The sequence below is a fragment of the Taurulus bubalis genome (genome assembly GCF_910589615.1).
Source record: "Taurulus bubalis genome assembly, chromosome: 12".
Classification (NCBI taxonomy): domain Eukaryota; kingdom Metazoa; phylum Chordata; class Actinopteri; order Perciformes; family Cottidae; genus Taurulus; species Taurulus bubalis.
This window is the reverse complement of record NC_136600.1, coordinates 19,274,671-19,292,234: the sequence shown is the minus strand read 5'-3', so window position 1 is coordinate 19,292,234 and position 17,564 is coordinate 19,274,671. Positions and strand designations below refer to the sequence as shown.

Below are 17,564 nucleotides of genomic sequence, written 5' to 3'. Positions count from 1 at the left end.
TAAGTATGTTAGTTATATTATTATATTCTTGATCTGATGTATGACCTGAGGAACTGAACCCTGCCACACCACAATGAGCAAAGTGAAGATTGTTTTGTTGTGGATCAACAGCGTGACAAAAAACATTCTCAACATTCTGCGTTTACTCAACACAAGGTCCAACGTACTTGCTGTACCCTCAAGTCACATGACAACATATAAAACCATCTCCATGACAACTGAGCCACTCCATCTGATGAGGATACAGAATTAGCTTTCCCAGAAAAACATATACAAACATCTCAAATACATCAAAAGACTGGATGAACAAAAGGAACCTTCTGTATAGAGATTCACTCTTAAAAATCAGGGCAAGAAAAGGGTTGCTACCCAACCTGTGTGTGTGTGTGTGTGTGAGTAAGTAAGTAAGTAAGTAAGTAAGTACTTGCTGCCTTGTTCACATGGTGGGTGTGAAATGTCTCAGAGGATGTTGTTGCCTGGAAGCCGCCGTGTCTCTGAAGGTGAAATAACTCCAAACAGGCACAGCCCATCTTCTCACCATTACCCTGCAAACTCCAGGGACACGCGCAGAGTGCTTTACCATGTCCTCATGGTGTTAATCCAGAGTTGGGGTTCGTCTACTCTGCTTTAGATGGGTGTGCATGTGTGCTCATATTCCATAGCATAGATAGAGTATTTGCTACCGAGGATGTGTTTGGTTGGTCTGTGTGTGTGTGTGTGTTCGAGCGTCGTACATTCACGGTTAATTTGCAGGCTGACAGGCCTGCCCTGACTGTCTCTGTGTTAATTAGTGTGTTTTTCAGTTTTATGCACACAAGGACGAGTGTATGCATGTATGTTTATTCATGTTGTGTAATTAGCAGAATGTGTTATCGGCAGCGCGTTGACCCCCTGAGCCTCGGTCGGGCTGCGGCCTGGAGGGTTGATGACTGGGATGTAATCCTCCTGTCACCCTCAGGGCACGGCGGGATGAGGGGCCTTGTGGTCCCCAGCCTCATAACTGAACCTTATTAAGCCCACACCCCAACGCACACACACGCATTTCCCACCACTAGAACAGTTTATTGGGATGCTGAGCCTGTCAGCATCTTTCTAACTAGGGCAACCGGCAAATTGAACAAGAACTATTATTTTTGAAGATTTAAAAGTTATGTGTAGATTTGTTTATTCATTTTAAAGTTTGAAATGTCCTCCTGTTTAAATAGTTTACTTGTATTTTGATGTGGTTGCATGGATTAATATTATTTGAATTGCTCGTTAATTTGTTTTTGCAGTGAAGGATAGATGTTCCCACAGGTTTTCTTGTCCCTTAATCAAGTCAAGCATCCCAGCACCAGGTTTTCATTCAATGTTTGTCTGTACCTCTCTGAAAATGTTCAGACATCACACTGCTTCTTTTCTGTCTCCCTGCAGCAGTTGAGAGCTAACGTCAGAGAGATGGAGAAGCTGTGCACACGAGTTCGTGCCGAAGACACTGACGACTTGGAAGCGCTTGTCAGGCCAGTCAGAGATCGGGCATCAGCCGCCGCACGAGACTTCCTGCTCTTGCACTCTAACCCCGTGCCGCAGCCTGTGCCAGCAACACCACCTGCCGCTCAGCCGTCCAGCTGTGTGTCCAGCAGTTGCCCCGCTGATGACAATATGTGCGAGCAGCCAGTGCATAGCATGCAAATTCAGCTATACCTTCCAGAAATCCCTGCTGATCAGAGTGCAGCTGAGTCCTGGGACAACCTGGAAGAGGTATGAGGGCTGGACCCTAACACACAGTCTGGATATCGTAGTTTATTTAGTACTTATCTTACATGTATATTCATTTATTTTTCAAACTAAACTGAAAATGTTCAAAGTAAATGTTGTTGGTTGTTGCTTTATTGTTCTTATAGACCCTTGTTTTCAAGGTTCAAGGTGTGCAGCAAAACAAGGTTTTAGTTTAGGTAAGCTTTACTTCCTGTAAAATAGGAAATTAAAAAAGGTCCAATGATTGGATTTTAAATGGACAGGCACTGCCCAAATCGTAGCTTTCATGTTAATTGTGTATTTGTCTTTCTCTTTCTTGAATGTATTATTTCAGCCTCGCGCTTTAAGCATCATCAAATTCGCTTTAACCGCAGTAAACAGCAAAACCATGCCCCGGAATCTTGATGAAAGATTTTTGGCAATAGTAATGATTCATAACTGTGATTGAACTTGTTTGTTTGTTTGTTTGTTTGGTTGTTTGTTTGGTTGTTTTTTTGATTGATAGTTGTTGGACAAGCACAATAACCCTGAAACCAAAGCAGCTAAATGGAATCCAGCCATCATTCATTGAACTCTCTAAAATAGTTTTTTCCATGCTGTGAGATTTCCAAATGTTTTCTCTGAAAAAGGTTGATCTAAAACCAAAGCACTCAACACAAAGTACGGGAAAGTAGTTTCCATCCTTGGGCGCTACTAAACGTTGCTATGGTTATGTGCATTATTCATCGTCATTGCAAGATCATCTAATGCCACTGACCCCTCTTCCCTGCTCTACTGTGTACATACAATTCACATTAATATTCACGTTCATTAGTGAAAGTGACTGTCAATCCCAGGCACTGACAGTTTAGCAAACTGTAGCTCTAACTTGTGTGATAAACATAACAATGAAATAAATGCGGTGATTCTTTCTCTCTCAGGATCTGAAGGAACTGAGTGGTTTGGTGACGGAGTTCTCTCTGCTCGTCCATGTGAGTACGAACGCTCAACGCTACTGTGTACTTCCTGGCTGCTACATTCACGTTTCTCTATTTGAATTTGAGCACATCTACTACCCCTGTGAACGAAAACAATGTGGCAGAGGCCGTTTGCCTATAGCGTTTCCAGGAAGTGGTGCGTATTTGAGTGCATGTTCTGTGTGTGTTGCCTGGTAAAGCTCCGCGGAGAGGAGGTTACACAGATCGGCTCAGGACTACCGCTGGGGCCCCAGAGGCCCTTCACCGAGGCCGGAGGATAGATTTGGGGGAGGACCACGGGGGGAGAGGTGCAGAACAATGGACACATCGGAGCAGGTGGAGAACAGACAGCTCAGATTATCACTCTATCCTCAGGGATAGAAAAAGAGAAGCAGTGAGGCCGAGCGAAGGAGAGATTAACGGTGAAAAAGAAAGAGGCAGAGTGAAGATGTAGTGAAAACAGGCGAGGGGGGCAGAAAGAGCAAAGACATGTTGTTGTGGTGTCTCAAGGGTGAGAGATGTCGTTAGGGGAGTAATATTCCAGCTCTCAGCCACAGTGGAGTGGGAGTGTGTGGTCGTGTCTGTACATGCGTCATGTTAGTGGCTGTTCCGCTGTCTGTGTCCTCACCTGTATGTTTTCTCTTTGTGTGTCTTCTCGGGTCGCATGATTATGAGCTCAGCTTGTGATAGTACTGTATAAAACGGAAAAATACGTAGTCTTAAAATTACTGTATGACAGTTGCTTATTTAGTTTGATATGAGGCTTGAAAAAGGTTTTTTATGTATCTATTTAAATAAATCACGTTGGCTTCAAAACAGAGAATGTTATAATATAAAATAAAACTAAAACGATTAAGCAAATGTATATTTCTTTAACTTTTAAATGATAAAGTTTTACCAAAACTGCAATAGATTTTTCGTACATGCACACATCAGAATAATCAGAAGATTATTATTAGTACTAACTTCATCAGATCATGAGGTAAGATCAAATAAAGAATATGACAAATACAAGTTGTATTTATTTGATAGCACTTTCAATCAAATTATACCATTTTCCTTTAATTTAGGCAGATGGGAGTGTGTCCAGTTGTCATTTATTTGTAGGTGTTAAAATGCCAACAACTGTTGAATGGATCTTGGAATGAGACCGTTTTGCCAACTAGGGTTTTTAAAGTGAAGAATACACTTTAATTTGAACATGTTCTCTAAATTCCACCGAAACATCTGAACATATTTAAAATGTGTGACCACATTATTGGAAAGAAAATGAATCCGAAACAGTTGTGTTTGTCATCTTCTTTCTATTATTATTATTATTATTATTATTATTATTATTATTATTATTATTATTTTGTATCATCATGTTTAAACACTTTAGGCCTTTACTAGATAAAAACAGGAAACAAAAGATGTAGCGATGCAACAAAGGTACCAGACAGAACTTGAACCAGAAATGTTCCTCAACCTCGAGCCAAGAGGGCTCTCTGCTTTTGTCATTTGTTTGTCTCGAACGGGAGGATTAAGGATTTTTCCTGTTTCATATAAAAGCAAACTGAATGTCTTTGGGTTTTGGGCTGTTGGCCAAATAAGACAAACGTGTGAAGATGGCACCTTGGGCCGTGGGAAATTATTATGTGCATTTTTCACAGTTTGGAAAATAATCAGCAAAAGAATTAATAATGAAAATAATTGTTAGTTGCATCTCAATTATCTTGTTGGTGAAACGGCTGCTTTTAATGGAGAGAATATCATGACAGAGAATGAAAGAAGAAGATTTAATCTGTGAATCTGAGTAGTTAGGGGTTACACGGTCCGAACAGTGAGAACCGGTTTAAGATCTTTGGAAACCTCTCAAAGAAACAGGGAGCTTATAAAGACAGACATAGCGGAATCGGGAAAATAACTTTTAGCAAGGAGTGAGGATGTGAAAGAGGGCGAAAAGGTGAGGAAGAAGAGGAGGAGAAGAAGAAAAGTGCTCTCGTTGTTGTGTCCATCCAGCCCTCACATGGAGAGAGACAGCTGCCTCTCTGAATATTTCATGAGATCTACACAATACCACACACACACACACACACGCACACGCACACACACACCAGTGAAATCTCCTTTGAATATACCTACAACGTCCACACACACTCATGCACACCCTTCCTGTGTTAACTTGTGCCGGAAACCAGAATTTGGAGAGATAAAAGAAAGCTTAATACACAACAGGTGGTAGGTCTTTCACATGTGTGTATTGAAGGTGAAGGTGCTAACGCGCGTGTGTGTGTGTGTGTGTGTGTGTGTGTGTGTGTGTGTGTGTGTGTGTGTGTGTGTGTGTGTGTGTGTGTGTGTGTGTGTGTGTGTGTTAATATGTGTTTGTGTGTGCATCAGTCCCAGCAGGAGAAGATTGACAGCATAGAAGACAACGTCAACACAGCCACTGCCAACGTGGAGGAGGGGACCAAGAGCCTGGGGAAGGTGTGTGTATGTATGTGTGTGTGTGTGTGTGTGTGTGTGTGTGTGTGTGTGTGTGTGTGTGTGTGTGTGTGTGTGCGCGCGCATGTGTGTGTGCGCGTGTGCGTTTGGGAGATGGGGAGATCGATGGCACTTTGCCTCCCAGCCATTCCACAGCATTTGTCCCTATTGATCCATTCGAATACGGAGGAAAGCTGCAATTAAGGAAATAGAGAGAGGAGAGGGCTCGAGAGGAGTGGAGGGGAGGATGAGTGATAGAGAGGTAGGATGAGGGGTGACAAGAGAGGGTGTGTGTGTGTGTATCGTACTAAGAAAGGGTTTGAATGACTGTTTAATAGTTTTTCAGGAGCAGCATTTGGCCTTCCAAAATCAATTCAGTACACAACACACTGAGTGTTACTCCGAAGGACAACTCCGTGCCCTCCTTCACAAATATTACACACTTGAAATGTTGAACTTTTTGTCTGTAATACTCAGAATGAATCACCTGTTTTTGTTCATCTACTACACACACACACACACACACACACACACACACACACACACACACACACACACACACACACACACACATGAGTATCAGTACACATGGAACTAAAAGTTTGATACAATTTGCTAAAAGAATATAATTTAGTTTCAATTAGGTTTCATTTTAAATGAAATTATGTGGACATTATTCCATTCACCTCAATTGTCTTTGGATGCCGGCAGAAATGTCAGATATCAAAATAATCAAATTAAACCAAAATCTTATAGCTGGATGCTACAAATATTTAAATATTCTTTTGAAAGGGTTATTTTAAATTGAATTCCCCCAATTGGAGGCGCAAACAAAGGTTGCCCTCTCTGTAAGGTTGCTGGTAGATGTAGTGTGTGTGTGTGGGGGTGGGGGGTAAAGAGAGATAAAGCAGATGAGAGGAGTGTCAGATGTTTTAATGTGTTTGAAAGCTTGTAATCTGTCATCAGGTCAAACAGCATTACACACAGACACACACACACATGCATTTCCTCCCGCCTGTACAACCTGTGCCCAGAGTCCTTTTAACTCAACTCAGATGAAATTAAAATTCCCTCAACTGCCACAGGGGTGGGGGACCAGCAATGCTCGCTTTTGAACTAGATTAATTTAACGGTGAAGTGTTAATCAAGTGTGTGTGTGTGTGTGTGTGTGTGTGTGTGTGTGTGTGTGTGTGTGTGTGTGTGTGTGTGTGTGTGTGTGTGTGTGTGTGTGTGTGTGTGTGTGTGTGTGAGTGAGTGAGTGAGAGTGAGAGAGTGTGTGAGAGAGAGAGAGTCATTAATTGTCATCAGCAAAGAGCACCTTCCAGTCTGATGATAACAGTCGTAATAACACGGGCCACATCTCTCCGATTTCTCCTAAATGGATATAATGAAAACTGTTTGATGCTGCAAAGGAAATGTTGATTTACATTTACACATGCAGGCTTTTTTGTGGGTCGGTGTGATGATGAAAGGATAGACACGTTCAAACTCTAACGCAGAATGTCTTGAAGCCACAAAGTGCTGATGCATCAAAAGGCGCATGTATGTGGACGATAAATTAAACTAGAACGTATCTCTTCTTCCTGTCTCTCTCTAGGCGGTTGGCTACAAGTTGACGGTGTTGCCGTTTGCCGGGGCGTTGCTGGGTGGTGTGTTAGGAGGTCCACTTGGCCTGCTGGCTGGATTCAAAGTCGCAGGGGTGGCTGCGGCTCTGGGAGGCGGGGCCCTGGGCTTTGCAAGCGGCAAACTGGTCCAGAAACACCGCAAGGCCAGAGTGGATCTGCAGATGAAACAACTGACAGCACCGCCACCGGAGTCAAACAAGGACAAATGACCCAACAATTCCGGTTCGGCCTCTGACTGAAGTCTAAAGTCTGAAGTCCTGACTAATCGCCGAAGCTCCAGTGCTGACTGACCAATCAGAAGCGCGAACTAGAACTCAGGCGGTGTCACCGTGCCTTAAAGAGACTCAACATAAAATGTCATCGGGCTTTGCTCGAGATAAGCACTGTTGTAAAACAATTCTACATCCATCTCTGTTTAGACACACAAATTATTAATAATTTGTGTGTCTAATAATTCGGAAGCACTTTTCACTACATGTACTATGACATCACATCTCTTTACTAAAATACATCTTTGTCACCAAATAAATGTAACACCACAACCATTCTGTCTATTGCCATCACTAAAGCCTAAAGCCACTTTGGCAGTGTGAATCGGTGACACTGTATCAAGCATAAATCATGCCGTTTATTAGAACATTGTTTATTCCTCATGCTGGCATCTTTTTTTCATATTCTTTTTCAGCAGTGGTTGTTGATCATGCCTCAATATTCCTTTGTGCAGAAAATAATACCCCAACGTGAACAGCTGCACTACTGATGATTACAATGATATATGGAGAGGAAAGAATGTGGTGTTAGATTAAATTAAAGTGTTAAAGTGTATACGCTTCAATGTTTGCATAAATTATACTGTTTAAAGATACTGACTATACTGCTTTTGCAACTTGTGAGAGCAAAACTGCACATAAAGCACCAAAGTGCCACTATCCAGATCACTTCAGGGACTGGAGTGGAACAAACTGCCATGTATTGATTATACTGATGCAAATAAAATGTTTCTTTTCAATAATGTCATTCCTTGGATAAATAGCAGACAGTTCATTCAGACAGACTGACATACAAAACATCAGACAACAGTATTCTGTAAAATGTTTTTAATTTACCTTTTCATTTTTTTACTCTTCTTCCCCTCTGAGATGACTGGTTTAGAAATGGCATCACGCCCCCCCCCCCCTGCTCTCCTGTATGTGGGCTGATATGTCACTATGCAGGCATCGGTTGGCCTCTATGGAAAGACAGGGATGCACAGTACTAACTTAGCCATGATTCCCCGCACTCTTAATATGGATTCCGCGTCTGAATTAATTCACTCAGAGGATCTCAGGGTTGTACCAAAACCTCAAAGACGTATAAAGAGACAAAACCAGTTTTAAGAGAAGTTGTACAAAGTGGCAGACTGTAAATTTCCACCGTTCATCACATGGGTTTTCCCCTCTCGTCTCGGCTTTTTAAAACACTGGGAAGGACCCAGTCGTTTCTCCCCCAGCATGATGACACATTTGACAACAGGTAACAACAAAAACAACAGCCATTTCATGAATTTAGAATAATTTGAAAGTACATAATTGCAGGAAGAAAAATGCTTTCCTCAATTTGATTCCTGGGAGCACAACTCAGACGTGTTATGGCAAATACTGCGCCTTTAAAAGGTATCCAGCCCCCTTTGACTTTTAACGTTTTACAGTACTGGAGGTAATCAACATTTTAGCCACTGAACAGAAAAATAAGATGTTCAGATTACTTGGGGACAAAAAAAAGAATTCCCAATTGCACACATTTTCATGTCCTTCAAGACAATGCTTAAAAGAGGCACCTTTGGCAACAGTTACAGCCTTAGGTCTACTTCAATAGGCCTGTAACAGTTTTACATATCTGGAACATAATTATTTCACAATCTTTTTTTAAATCCTGTGTAGATTTGGCTTAATGTTTGGGGATGTAGATGTACGTCTACAGCTGTACGTTTTCACCAGGATTTCACTGCACTTTGCTGCATAAATATAACCTTAGCCGCCCATGGCCAATTTAGTATCATGGCCAGAAGGCTCATTCACTTTGAGATTACAGTATTTTCTGTTGATTGTTGAGAAAAATAAAACACTAATTACATCCACTGGGACTCAGTTTTGTTGAACGGTGACACATCAAAAGTTCCGAGGGGGCAAGACTTTTTATAAGCACTGTAAGAGACATCATAATCTATAACCATTTGGTACCAGGGAGAGAAGGGGTGCATCTCAATAGGCTGAAGTAGCTCCGTCTCTTTATCTTCTGTGTCAAGTCATGGTTAGAAATGATGTGCCCACTACTCAACATTTAAAATTGTATTTTTCTATTCCTTCAGAATTTGTGCGGAGAAGATATGGAGATAAAACTACTTCAAACAGGTATACTGTTATAACTTACAAATGTACAAATGAATTAGACTAAAGTTGTTCATATTGAGATGCAGCCATGAGTTCAGTGAGACTAAATAACAAATGTCTCCTACCACACAGGCTGAACTGGACTACCCACAGATAAGAACCATACAACTGGAGTGAGGGAACTGCGCTGTTATTTTTCTCTACAAAAAGCTGGGTGAAAAGAAAAGAATAAAATAAAGAAAACTCTGTATTTAATTTAGACCAACAATGAGACTCCCATGTAGCACAAACATATTTACAAGCTCCAAAAAAACAAAAAAGTAAAAACAGTTCTTAATGCCCCTAACACCTGCCAAACACGATTTCTTCTTTACCCCCCCTCCCTCCCCCCTACCTTTTGATCCAAAATAAAAACTGTATGTGAAAGAGTTATGAAAATATAGGTTATTCCAACATGGTTGTGTCGTGGACTGCACTCCTCCTGTTCTTCTTTTTTTCCCCTCCTTCTTCATCTTCTTCCTCCTCCCCTTCCTCCTCCTCCTCCTCTTCTTCTTCTTCTCTATAGCTCTCTCTTCAGTAAGGGTGTTGGGTGTTGCTGTTCTGTCCCGCGGCCTGTCCCAACCCTAACCCCCTCCCTGACCCTGGGGCATGGCATTGAGTCACAGGATAACTGGAAGGCTGTTGAGGTCACAGCTCGTCACGGTCCCGATTGAGGATGGTGTAGCGAGTCTCACTGGGCGCCAGCTTCTGGAACGAGCTCTCTGGAGGGCTGCTGGCCACTTCCTCTCCCGTCTCCTCCTGAGGGTAAAAGTCAGAACAAACAGTGTTCACATGACGACGTAAAACCAGCTTTCAGCGGCTCCGTACTAGTGCGTGCTGACGCTGCTGTCTGACCTGTCCTGGCGTACTGTCCGTGGGATCAGGACCATGGTGAAACTCTCGGTGTAGCTTTCCAGAGTGAAGGTCCAGCACAAACTGTCTCAACTTGCCAGGAATACTAGAAGAAGAAAAAACAACAACACTGAAACACACATTGGACATCGTGCAAGAACATTTTTGTATACTTTTATCCTAAAATCTCTTTTTATCTGGTAGAGTTTGTTAATCCGAGTGGTTGTAAAAAGAAATCAGATTCAAATAAATGATACTTGATAATTGAACTACAGTCTGATTCATGAGTAGGTGCGCGTTTGTGAAATTGAATCATTGGCATATTCCACCCATGAGCAGTTTCATATGGGAACTATTTTCTTTCTACCAAAGCCATCCGTATCACCACGCAGAAGGATTCAGACTATCTGTACATGACTCGTACAAGAGGGCTGGACCATGAATTTGATCAGCATCAAAACATTTTGGCTCCAAGAAAATAGGTGAATGCAACAAATTATCTTGAATCGCTCATACAAAAGCCAGTCTTTTTGACAAAGGCATTTCAACACACAAAGTTCAGCAATAAAGTTGATAAGACAAAACGGCTTGTGGCAGAAGCAGAGGACATCAGCCCCTGCGGACGTGTCATAAAGCAGCATTAATCCATATCAACGCTGTCCTGTGAAGTGTGCTTATTAACGACAGGTCATGAGCTGTTGTCATATCGCAGAGGCAGAGCAGGTCCCCAGTCGCAGCTAACCCTGTGTGTCAGAGCAGCATGCAGACACAAACACACATATGTATGTATGCATGTACTAATTAATATATATATATATATATATATATATATATATATATATATATATATATATATATATATATATATATATATATATAAATAAAAAAGCATACACTGTGCTAATGTAATTCCAAGCCGTGTGCCACATGTGGGGTTGATGTGATGTAATTAGGTTGTGGAGGGCTGGTCAGTCCTCGGGGCTTCTGTCTATCTGATCAAACTCTGATTGGGGACTGGGGGAGGCCGAGTGGGGGGCAGAATAAATAAGATTAAATTAGATTAAACTGGATTAGTTTAGCACTTATTGCACGTGCCAAATCATGTCACATTAGCTCCGGTGTCCTGGCCCATTCAAAAAGGACAGATTTTAGGAGGTGTGACATTTCTCTGTTCTTGAGTGCACAGTGGATTATGGTGTGTGTGTGTGTGTGCGTGTGTGTGTGTGTGTGTGTGTGTGTGTGTGTGTGTGTGTGTGTGTGTGTGTGTGTGTTGAATGAAATGTAATGTGATTCATTTAGGGAGATCTCGTTATGAACATTTTCATATACGGTATCAGTATCCGGCAATAATTGCTCAAAAAGGTCCAAAAGATTGCTGAATATATGAGACTAATTTGACATGTGGGTGATTCATTTGTTAATTTCAGCTGCATTTGTGTTAAGTTTCTCTTATATTTGGCTATTTCTTTTTGCATGCAAAAAAAAAAAAAATCACCAGCCCCCTATTTCAGAAACCTTCTACTAAATGTTTAAAGAGAAATGAACACATGCAGTATTGCAAAAATAAATACAATGTATTGGTATTGTTTGAAATGACAACACAATTAAATTATTTATCAGACAATGATAATGTTGTGCATATTTAAGGACTATATTGCTGCACACATACCATTCATTTTAAAGAGAAAGTGAAAGGTGGTACTCACTTGATGTCTTTAAAGTCGGGATAGACATACATGTGTCTGAATGAGTCTATAGCAATGACAGGACAGTCAGCAGGAGTTTTCTGGATATGGAGCAGAGGATGCCGGAACTTCTCACAGTCTGCGTGCAGGAAGTTTATAGACCCTGAAGAGGAGACACCAATGTCATGAACACCACTTCTGAACACGAGGCTGTTTGGCTCATGAGTAATGAAAGCAACAACATGCCACAAACACGCAGCCTCACCTTTCTCACTGATGAGCTGGCGAGCCACTTCATGCTGGAACTTCTCTAAACTCTCTGGGTCTTCTTTAACGTGGAATAAGATGAGGAAAGGGATTCCTTCTTCAGTCAGCTCCTGGGAAAACACAAATACACACACAAAGTGTCAAAGACAGATGGAGTCAGGGCTTTTCCATGGCTCAGCAGATGGACTACCCACACAGACTCTACAAATACCCTCGAGGCTGTGTCTTTGTGTAATCTATATATCCATATTTACACATTTAATATCAGATTAAAAAAAAAAAGCAAAAAGGTCAAGCAGACAGTGCTCTATATAAAAAAGCAGGTTACAAACCTCTCCATTTTCAAAGGTGATCTCTCTGACCAGAGGCACACACTTGTCCTGGGCCCACGCGTAGGTCAGGTCGAAATTGCCGAGTGAGCCGAGGTAGACCATGTCAGGGACGCTTTCCCCCACAGGCTTGTAGATTACATTGTCTCCACTGAAGCGCTCGGCCTCAGATACAGCTCTATAAGAGTAAAGCAGATAAGAAAATTTAAAGACAAATGGAAATTGAATAATTCAATTTGAGCCTAAAATGAAGATGGTCTCACCCAAAGGCAGCCAAGAAAGTGCAGTCATCACGAAGGATGTTGGACACTTTTTCATAAGTGTGGTAGTTATCCGAGTCCCTTTTTTCAAAGTAAGCTATGACGTTTCTTTTGCTCCTCTGTTGAATAAGATGGTCATAAAAAGTGAAAAAAAATTGTACTGCTTCTTTTTCCTATGAATGTGGCAACGTGTGCGTGTGCGTGTCACTCACATCCAGAGTATTAACCTCCTCCATTGAGTTCATCTCTTTCACTGGGTCGACCTGCTGCTGGCGGATGAACTCAGCGATGGCCGCCACTGACCTCTGACCCCTGTACTCCCGCTTCATCATCATCCCATTGCGGAACAACTTCAATGTTGGATACTTGGTGATGCGGTACCGCTGGGCTATGTCCGCTACACAGCGAGGCAGGGGAGAAGTTAAGTAAAGAAGGACAAATCAATTGATGAAGAGGAAGAAGCCGAGTAAAAACACATGGGGATGGGTGGATGAGGAGCGGAGCGGTGACAGAGACGGCAGTTAAACCTCAGTCTGAAAACACTACCTTCAGTCAGCCCTGGGCTCTGATCTCCGACATGAAAGCTGCCCCCTGCCAAGAGTAAATACTCCTTCTACACACACTGAATAAGTGTGTGTGTGTGTGTGTGTGTGTGTGTGTGTGGCAGGTGTCAATCTCCCTGTGGGGTGTCTCTAAGCCTCCCGTCTTCACAGGAAGCAGCAGTTTTGTCATTAGTCTTCAAACAGTTTGCAGGTTATCAATAATTCTCTTTAATTTACTTTATCTCAAAAGGCTGAGGCTGGCGGTTTATGTTTCAGTGCTTTGGTGTCCAGGGCATCTATGTGGACATATGTGCATCAAATATAGTAAGGGTGCATGTGTGCCTCTTTTCCCCATAAACAACCACCCGCTATATATTATTAATATTTCCAATCATAATTTGAATCTGTCAAAAGACAACAGATTAATCATCCAAGTAAGAAAACATAAAAACATTTTCCAGTTTAAGCTTCAAACTCACTTAAATGAGTTCACACGTATTTGTTTCACGTCATTATGAAATAAATACTTTGGCTGTTTATCAAATACATAAATGGTATAGCTCTGGTAACTTGTGTTGGGCATTTCTCATTATTTATATGTTATCGGTTACACAAATAAAAAAAGATCAATACGTGTTAAATGTTAATTGCATCTGTATGTCAATTGGTACTTTTATTGACAATGTTAAAGAACATGAAAAACAGATAAAAAGGTAAGTAACACTCACAGTGTTGGTCACAGTCGACACGGGCAAACACCACCTGCTTGGTTTCGGGGAACTCCTCCCTCGCTATGTTAGACGCCTCCTCAAAAATTGGATGGAGCATCTGACTGAACCTGCACCTGTAAAGCCGGGCAGGGGAAGACAATAACAATAAATGATACAGACCTTTTCAGATCCATTGGACTTAATATTTCCGTATATGACAATGTTGGCAAATGATTTTTGCCATTGAAAATCGATTAATTAATTAGACCAAATAGAATAAAATGGACAAACTATGTAAAAATCAACAAAATCTCTACTGCCGATGACAGTAATCCAATTACACCATGAGACAGTCAAAGAGAAAATCAGAATCCATGACATTCAATGACGGTGGGAAAGAGAGAGAAACGGCACACTTACCAGTCTGCGTAAAAATTTACTATTGACACTCCAGCATTATCTGCAAGGAAACACACAAACAGGAAATAAATATAAGCCTTGCTAAACATGAATGAGTATTAAATAAATAGTTTGACATTTTGGGAAATACGCTGATTTGTTTCCTCGCCAAGATCTAGATACAAGAGACAGAAATGCAAGAAAATAAGCTGATTCTCCTTGTTTCCTGTCTTTATGCCAAGCTAAAGCTTAGTTTATACTCGCCATAGTGAAAGTTGTTAACCTCTGAATTTTTGTAACTTGGCATGGCCAATCACGTGATTGTCACAATTAGTTAACTGATAAAAGCACTATTTTTAAGAAGGCCAATTAGCTTTAAAGGCTTTAGAACCAGGAGGTCTTAAACATCTTCATTTGCCTATATATTTTTCCAGCCAAACCAAATTTTGTACAGGATATTCAACCTTAATTTCCTTATAATGCATGTAATACTTGACTTGTTTCTTTACAGGGCTTGTAAAAAGGCAATACAGTAGTCCATTGATATGCAATATGAGTTTACAGATAATTACAATCCCTCCTCGTCGCTGTGAAGGTTAGTTTATGGCTTTTTGTTGGTTACACCTACAGTCTCTGGGCCATATAAGGCCATATCTCTGGGTTACACTCGTTGTCTTTTTGATTCTTCAGTTAATTTTGTTGGTACGCCCTCTTTTTTTCGTAGAATAATGCAATGCACAGATCAGATTTGTTTATGCTCGGCGCTCGCTCGCCATCCTCGAAGGCGAAGACAAAGCAAAGACAAAGCCCAAATATAAACAAAGCTTCAAGTGTGATGCCTTACTTAGGACGTCATCAATGTTGCCTGAATCCAGACTGGTGATTTCTGCTTGTCCTGGAGTAGAAAGGAACATCACCTACAGGCACAGGAAGACATAGGTCAGCGATTAAAACATTAAATCGCATGCATGCTAGTAAACTATGTGGTTGAGGGGAGAAGATATTCTGAAGACAGTTGACTGAGATAACATAAGCCTTTAGATATTACCAGAGGGAAAATCCACATCTAATAATACCTTTAAGTTGAGAAGACATTTTTTTAAAGGCCTTTTTAACCCTTTGAGATCACATCGCTGTTCATATTGTGCACACTTAAAAATGTACCCAAAACTTTTTTATATTAAAATTAAATCATCTTCCTCTGAAACAAAATATTATGTAAGCTAGTACCAACCAATTTCCACCAATAATATCATGAGAGCCATCCATCAATTAATCTGCAACTTTCAGCAACAAGGGAGGTGTGTGTGGAGCCTTTGTCCTCTGTAGCTCCTTAACACGCTTCATTCTAAGCACACACACTTTTTAGCGGTTCAATCAATTGCGCAATATTTGTATTTTAAGATCTTTTAATGAATTAGCAGAGCTGATTATGAGATCCATCTTGTCATTGTAATGCTAAATTGAGGCTGCATGTATGGCATGAACTGCATTTGCATTCATATTCTTTCAATAATGATACTGATACTGTTTTGATCAGATATTTTCTCTGACGACCTGAGAAAATGAGCTAGAACTATGGTCAGTAGTATTATAAACACTTTTTGTTAGGAAACTAATCCTACAGACATCTTTTTTCTCTTTCATTTATATCCCTCTCTGAATGAATCACAAAAAAGAATAAGGTGAAATTATGATGTACCAACTGATTCCAGAATTCCAGCTCTGGTTACAAAGCTGTATAAAATAATTCTGTATGAAAGAGATCACGACAGAGAAATGTTAAGGGCTACAATGACATTCACTGGAGGGGAGAATGTGGGAAAGAACACCGATGTTGTTGAGGTGCCGATTGCCAAATGAAAACCCAGAAATGCAAATAAAAAAATGCATTTGTAGCCTGAATTAAATCGTGCATTAAAAGGGCCTATGTTTAACAATGCCAACGTCATAAAAGAAGACTATATTATCAAAAGAATCAGTCTTTTAATATATCATTTAATTGAGGCTGCAAGTGCAATCCCATATGTTTCTTCATCAGCACGACACCCAATGCACATATTTAACATCAGCATTGCAACTTAACATTGCAAAGTATGTCTGTACTATCTCTTTATCAACTGTGTGGTCTTTGAGGACTCAATATCCTCTTCAAACAGGATATAGGACAGTCGTCAACTTCCTTGAGGCTGTGAAAAACACATATTTCAAGTGCGCATGCATGACAAATAGCCGTAAGGGTGTCAGCAATTACACAATTATGAAAATAGTTGCGGCAATATTTATATCAATCAACAAATCATTTCATAGACTTGTAATTTCAGCACTATATACAATAATTCCTGATTTTCCTCTGGAAGTTAAACAGCATCAACGTTTTATAAACAATTACTAGTGTCTTTATGCCATATAGGCTGACACTGCTGCGTACTGATACTAAATGTCATTGTGATTAGACCGATGAAGACACTCTGCAACTCGAAGAGAAGTTTTAAGTGTTCATTTCAGGCCCCAAATTCTCACTACAGCGGAAGAGTCACACTGTGTCTAGTTCCGGGTTGTCAGCCAATAAGAATGAGCCACAACAGAGGAATTCTCCAACCGGCGAGCACCATTCAGAGAGACGTACAGTCTGTGATGATACACGAAGAATCCCGACAATAAATGTGCATAAAGCTTGATGAACCGCCGTAGACCAACGCATTCAATACAGAAATAAAACCCTTAAACTAACCATGCAAGCAATTAACAATTATCCACCTGCTGTCAATATGTGGCACCAGCTAATGTTAGCTCGATGCTTTATTTCTCTTCAACAAAGTTATTAGGAGTCCAACATGTGCCCACTTCTTAAGGTTTGGATTGTAGGGTCTGTTATGCGAGTAACAACTCGATTATAAACCAGGGACATTGTCTTGTTACGACAGCTCACGTCACTCATCACTACCGGCTAAGTTGACGTTGCAGCTGGATAACTTGATTAGTTATGGGAGTCGTTTAGTGAAACCCAGTCAAAAGGCCTCCTCGACGAGCCCGATGAATAACATCACATCCAGCAGTGAGTGAGCTGCCTCGCTCGTCACCTTGGTCACTTTAAAAGTCACGTCACACGCCAGAAGAGGCTCATCGGTTAGCTAGCAGCTAACTGCCCAGCGTTACTTAGCTAGCTTAACGCTAGCTCTTTGATCTTGTCGCAAAAAAATTAAGTATCACGCGCACATTCCCGGGCTGAGAAACAGATGCTTACCAGCAGCACAACCGGGACGAGGCGGACATCGAGAGAGGGAGATATCGCGAGCGGTTTCATTGTACAGTTTAGTTATTGCAGGTG

At 41.0% G+C, this 17,564-nt stretch overlaps 2 protein-coding genes across 2 annotated transcripts in view; one reads left to right on the top strand and one right to left on the bottom strand.

Annotated features, from left to right (window-relative positions):
• The window catches only part of stx17 (syntaxin 17), an 8,396-nt gene extending 609 nt beyond the window's left edge, over window positions 1-7,787 (top strand). The window contains exons 3-6 of the mRNA XM_079227128.1: window positions 1,414-1,740; window positions 2,658-2,708; window positions 5,073-5,159; window positions 6,754-7,787. Of these exons, the coding sequence (XP_079083254.1) occupies window positions 1,414-1,740; window positions 2,658-2,708; window positions 5,073-5,159; window positions 6,754-6,990 (702 nt within the window). The 3' untranslated portion in view covers window positions 6,991-7,787. The remainder of the gene's footprint in view (window positions 1-1,413; window positions 1,741-2,657; window positions 2,709-5,072; window positions 5,160-6,753) is intronic.
• Window positions 7,788-7,893: 106 nt separating this feature from the next.
• Window positions 7,894-17,540, bottom strand: erp44 (endoplasmic reticulum protein 44; the record flags this gene model as incomplete). The annotated part of the gene is made up of 11 exons (XM_079226950.1): window positions 7,894-9,948; window positions 10,045-10,147; window positions 11,748-11,889; window positions 11,992-12,103; window positions 12,326-12,500; window positions 12,586-12,701; window positions 12,795-12,979; window positions 13,853-13,968; window positions 14,255-14,294; window positions 15,078-15,150; window positions 17,481-17,540. The coding sequence occupies 11 exons, from the start codon at window positions 17,538-17,540 to the stop codon at window positions 9,838-9,840; spliced, it is 1,233 nt and encodes a 410-aa protein (XP_079083076.1). The 3' UTR covers window positions 7,894-9,837.
• Window positions 17,541-17,564: the final 24 nt, after the last annotated feature.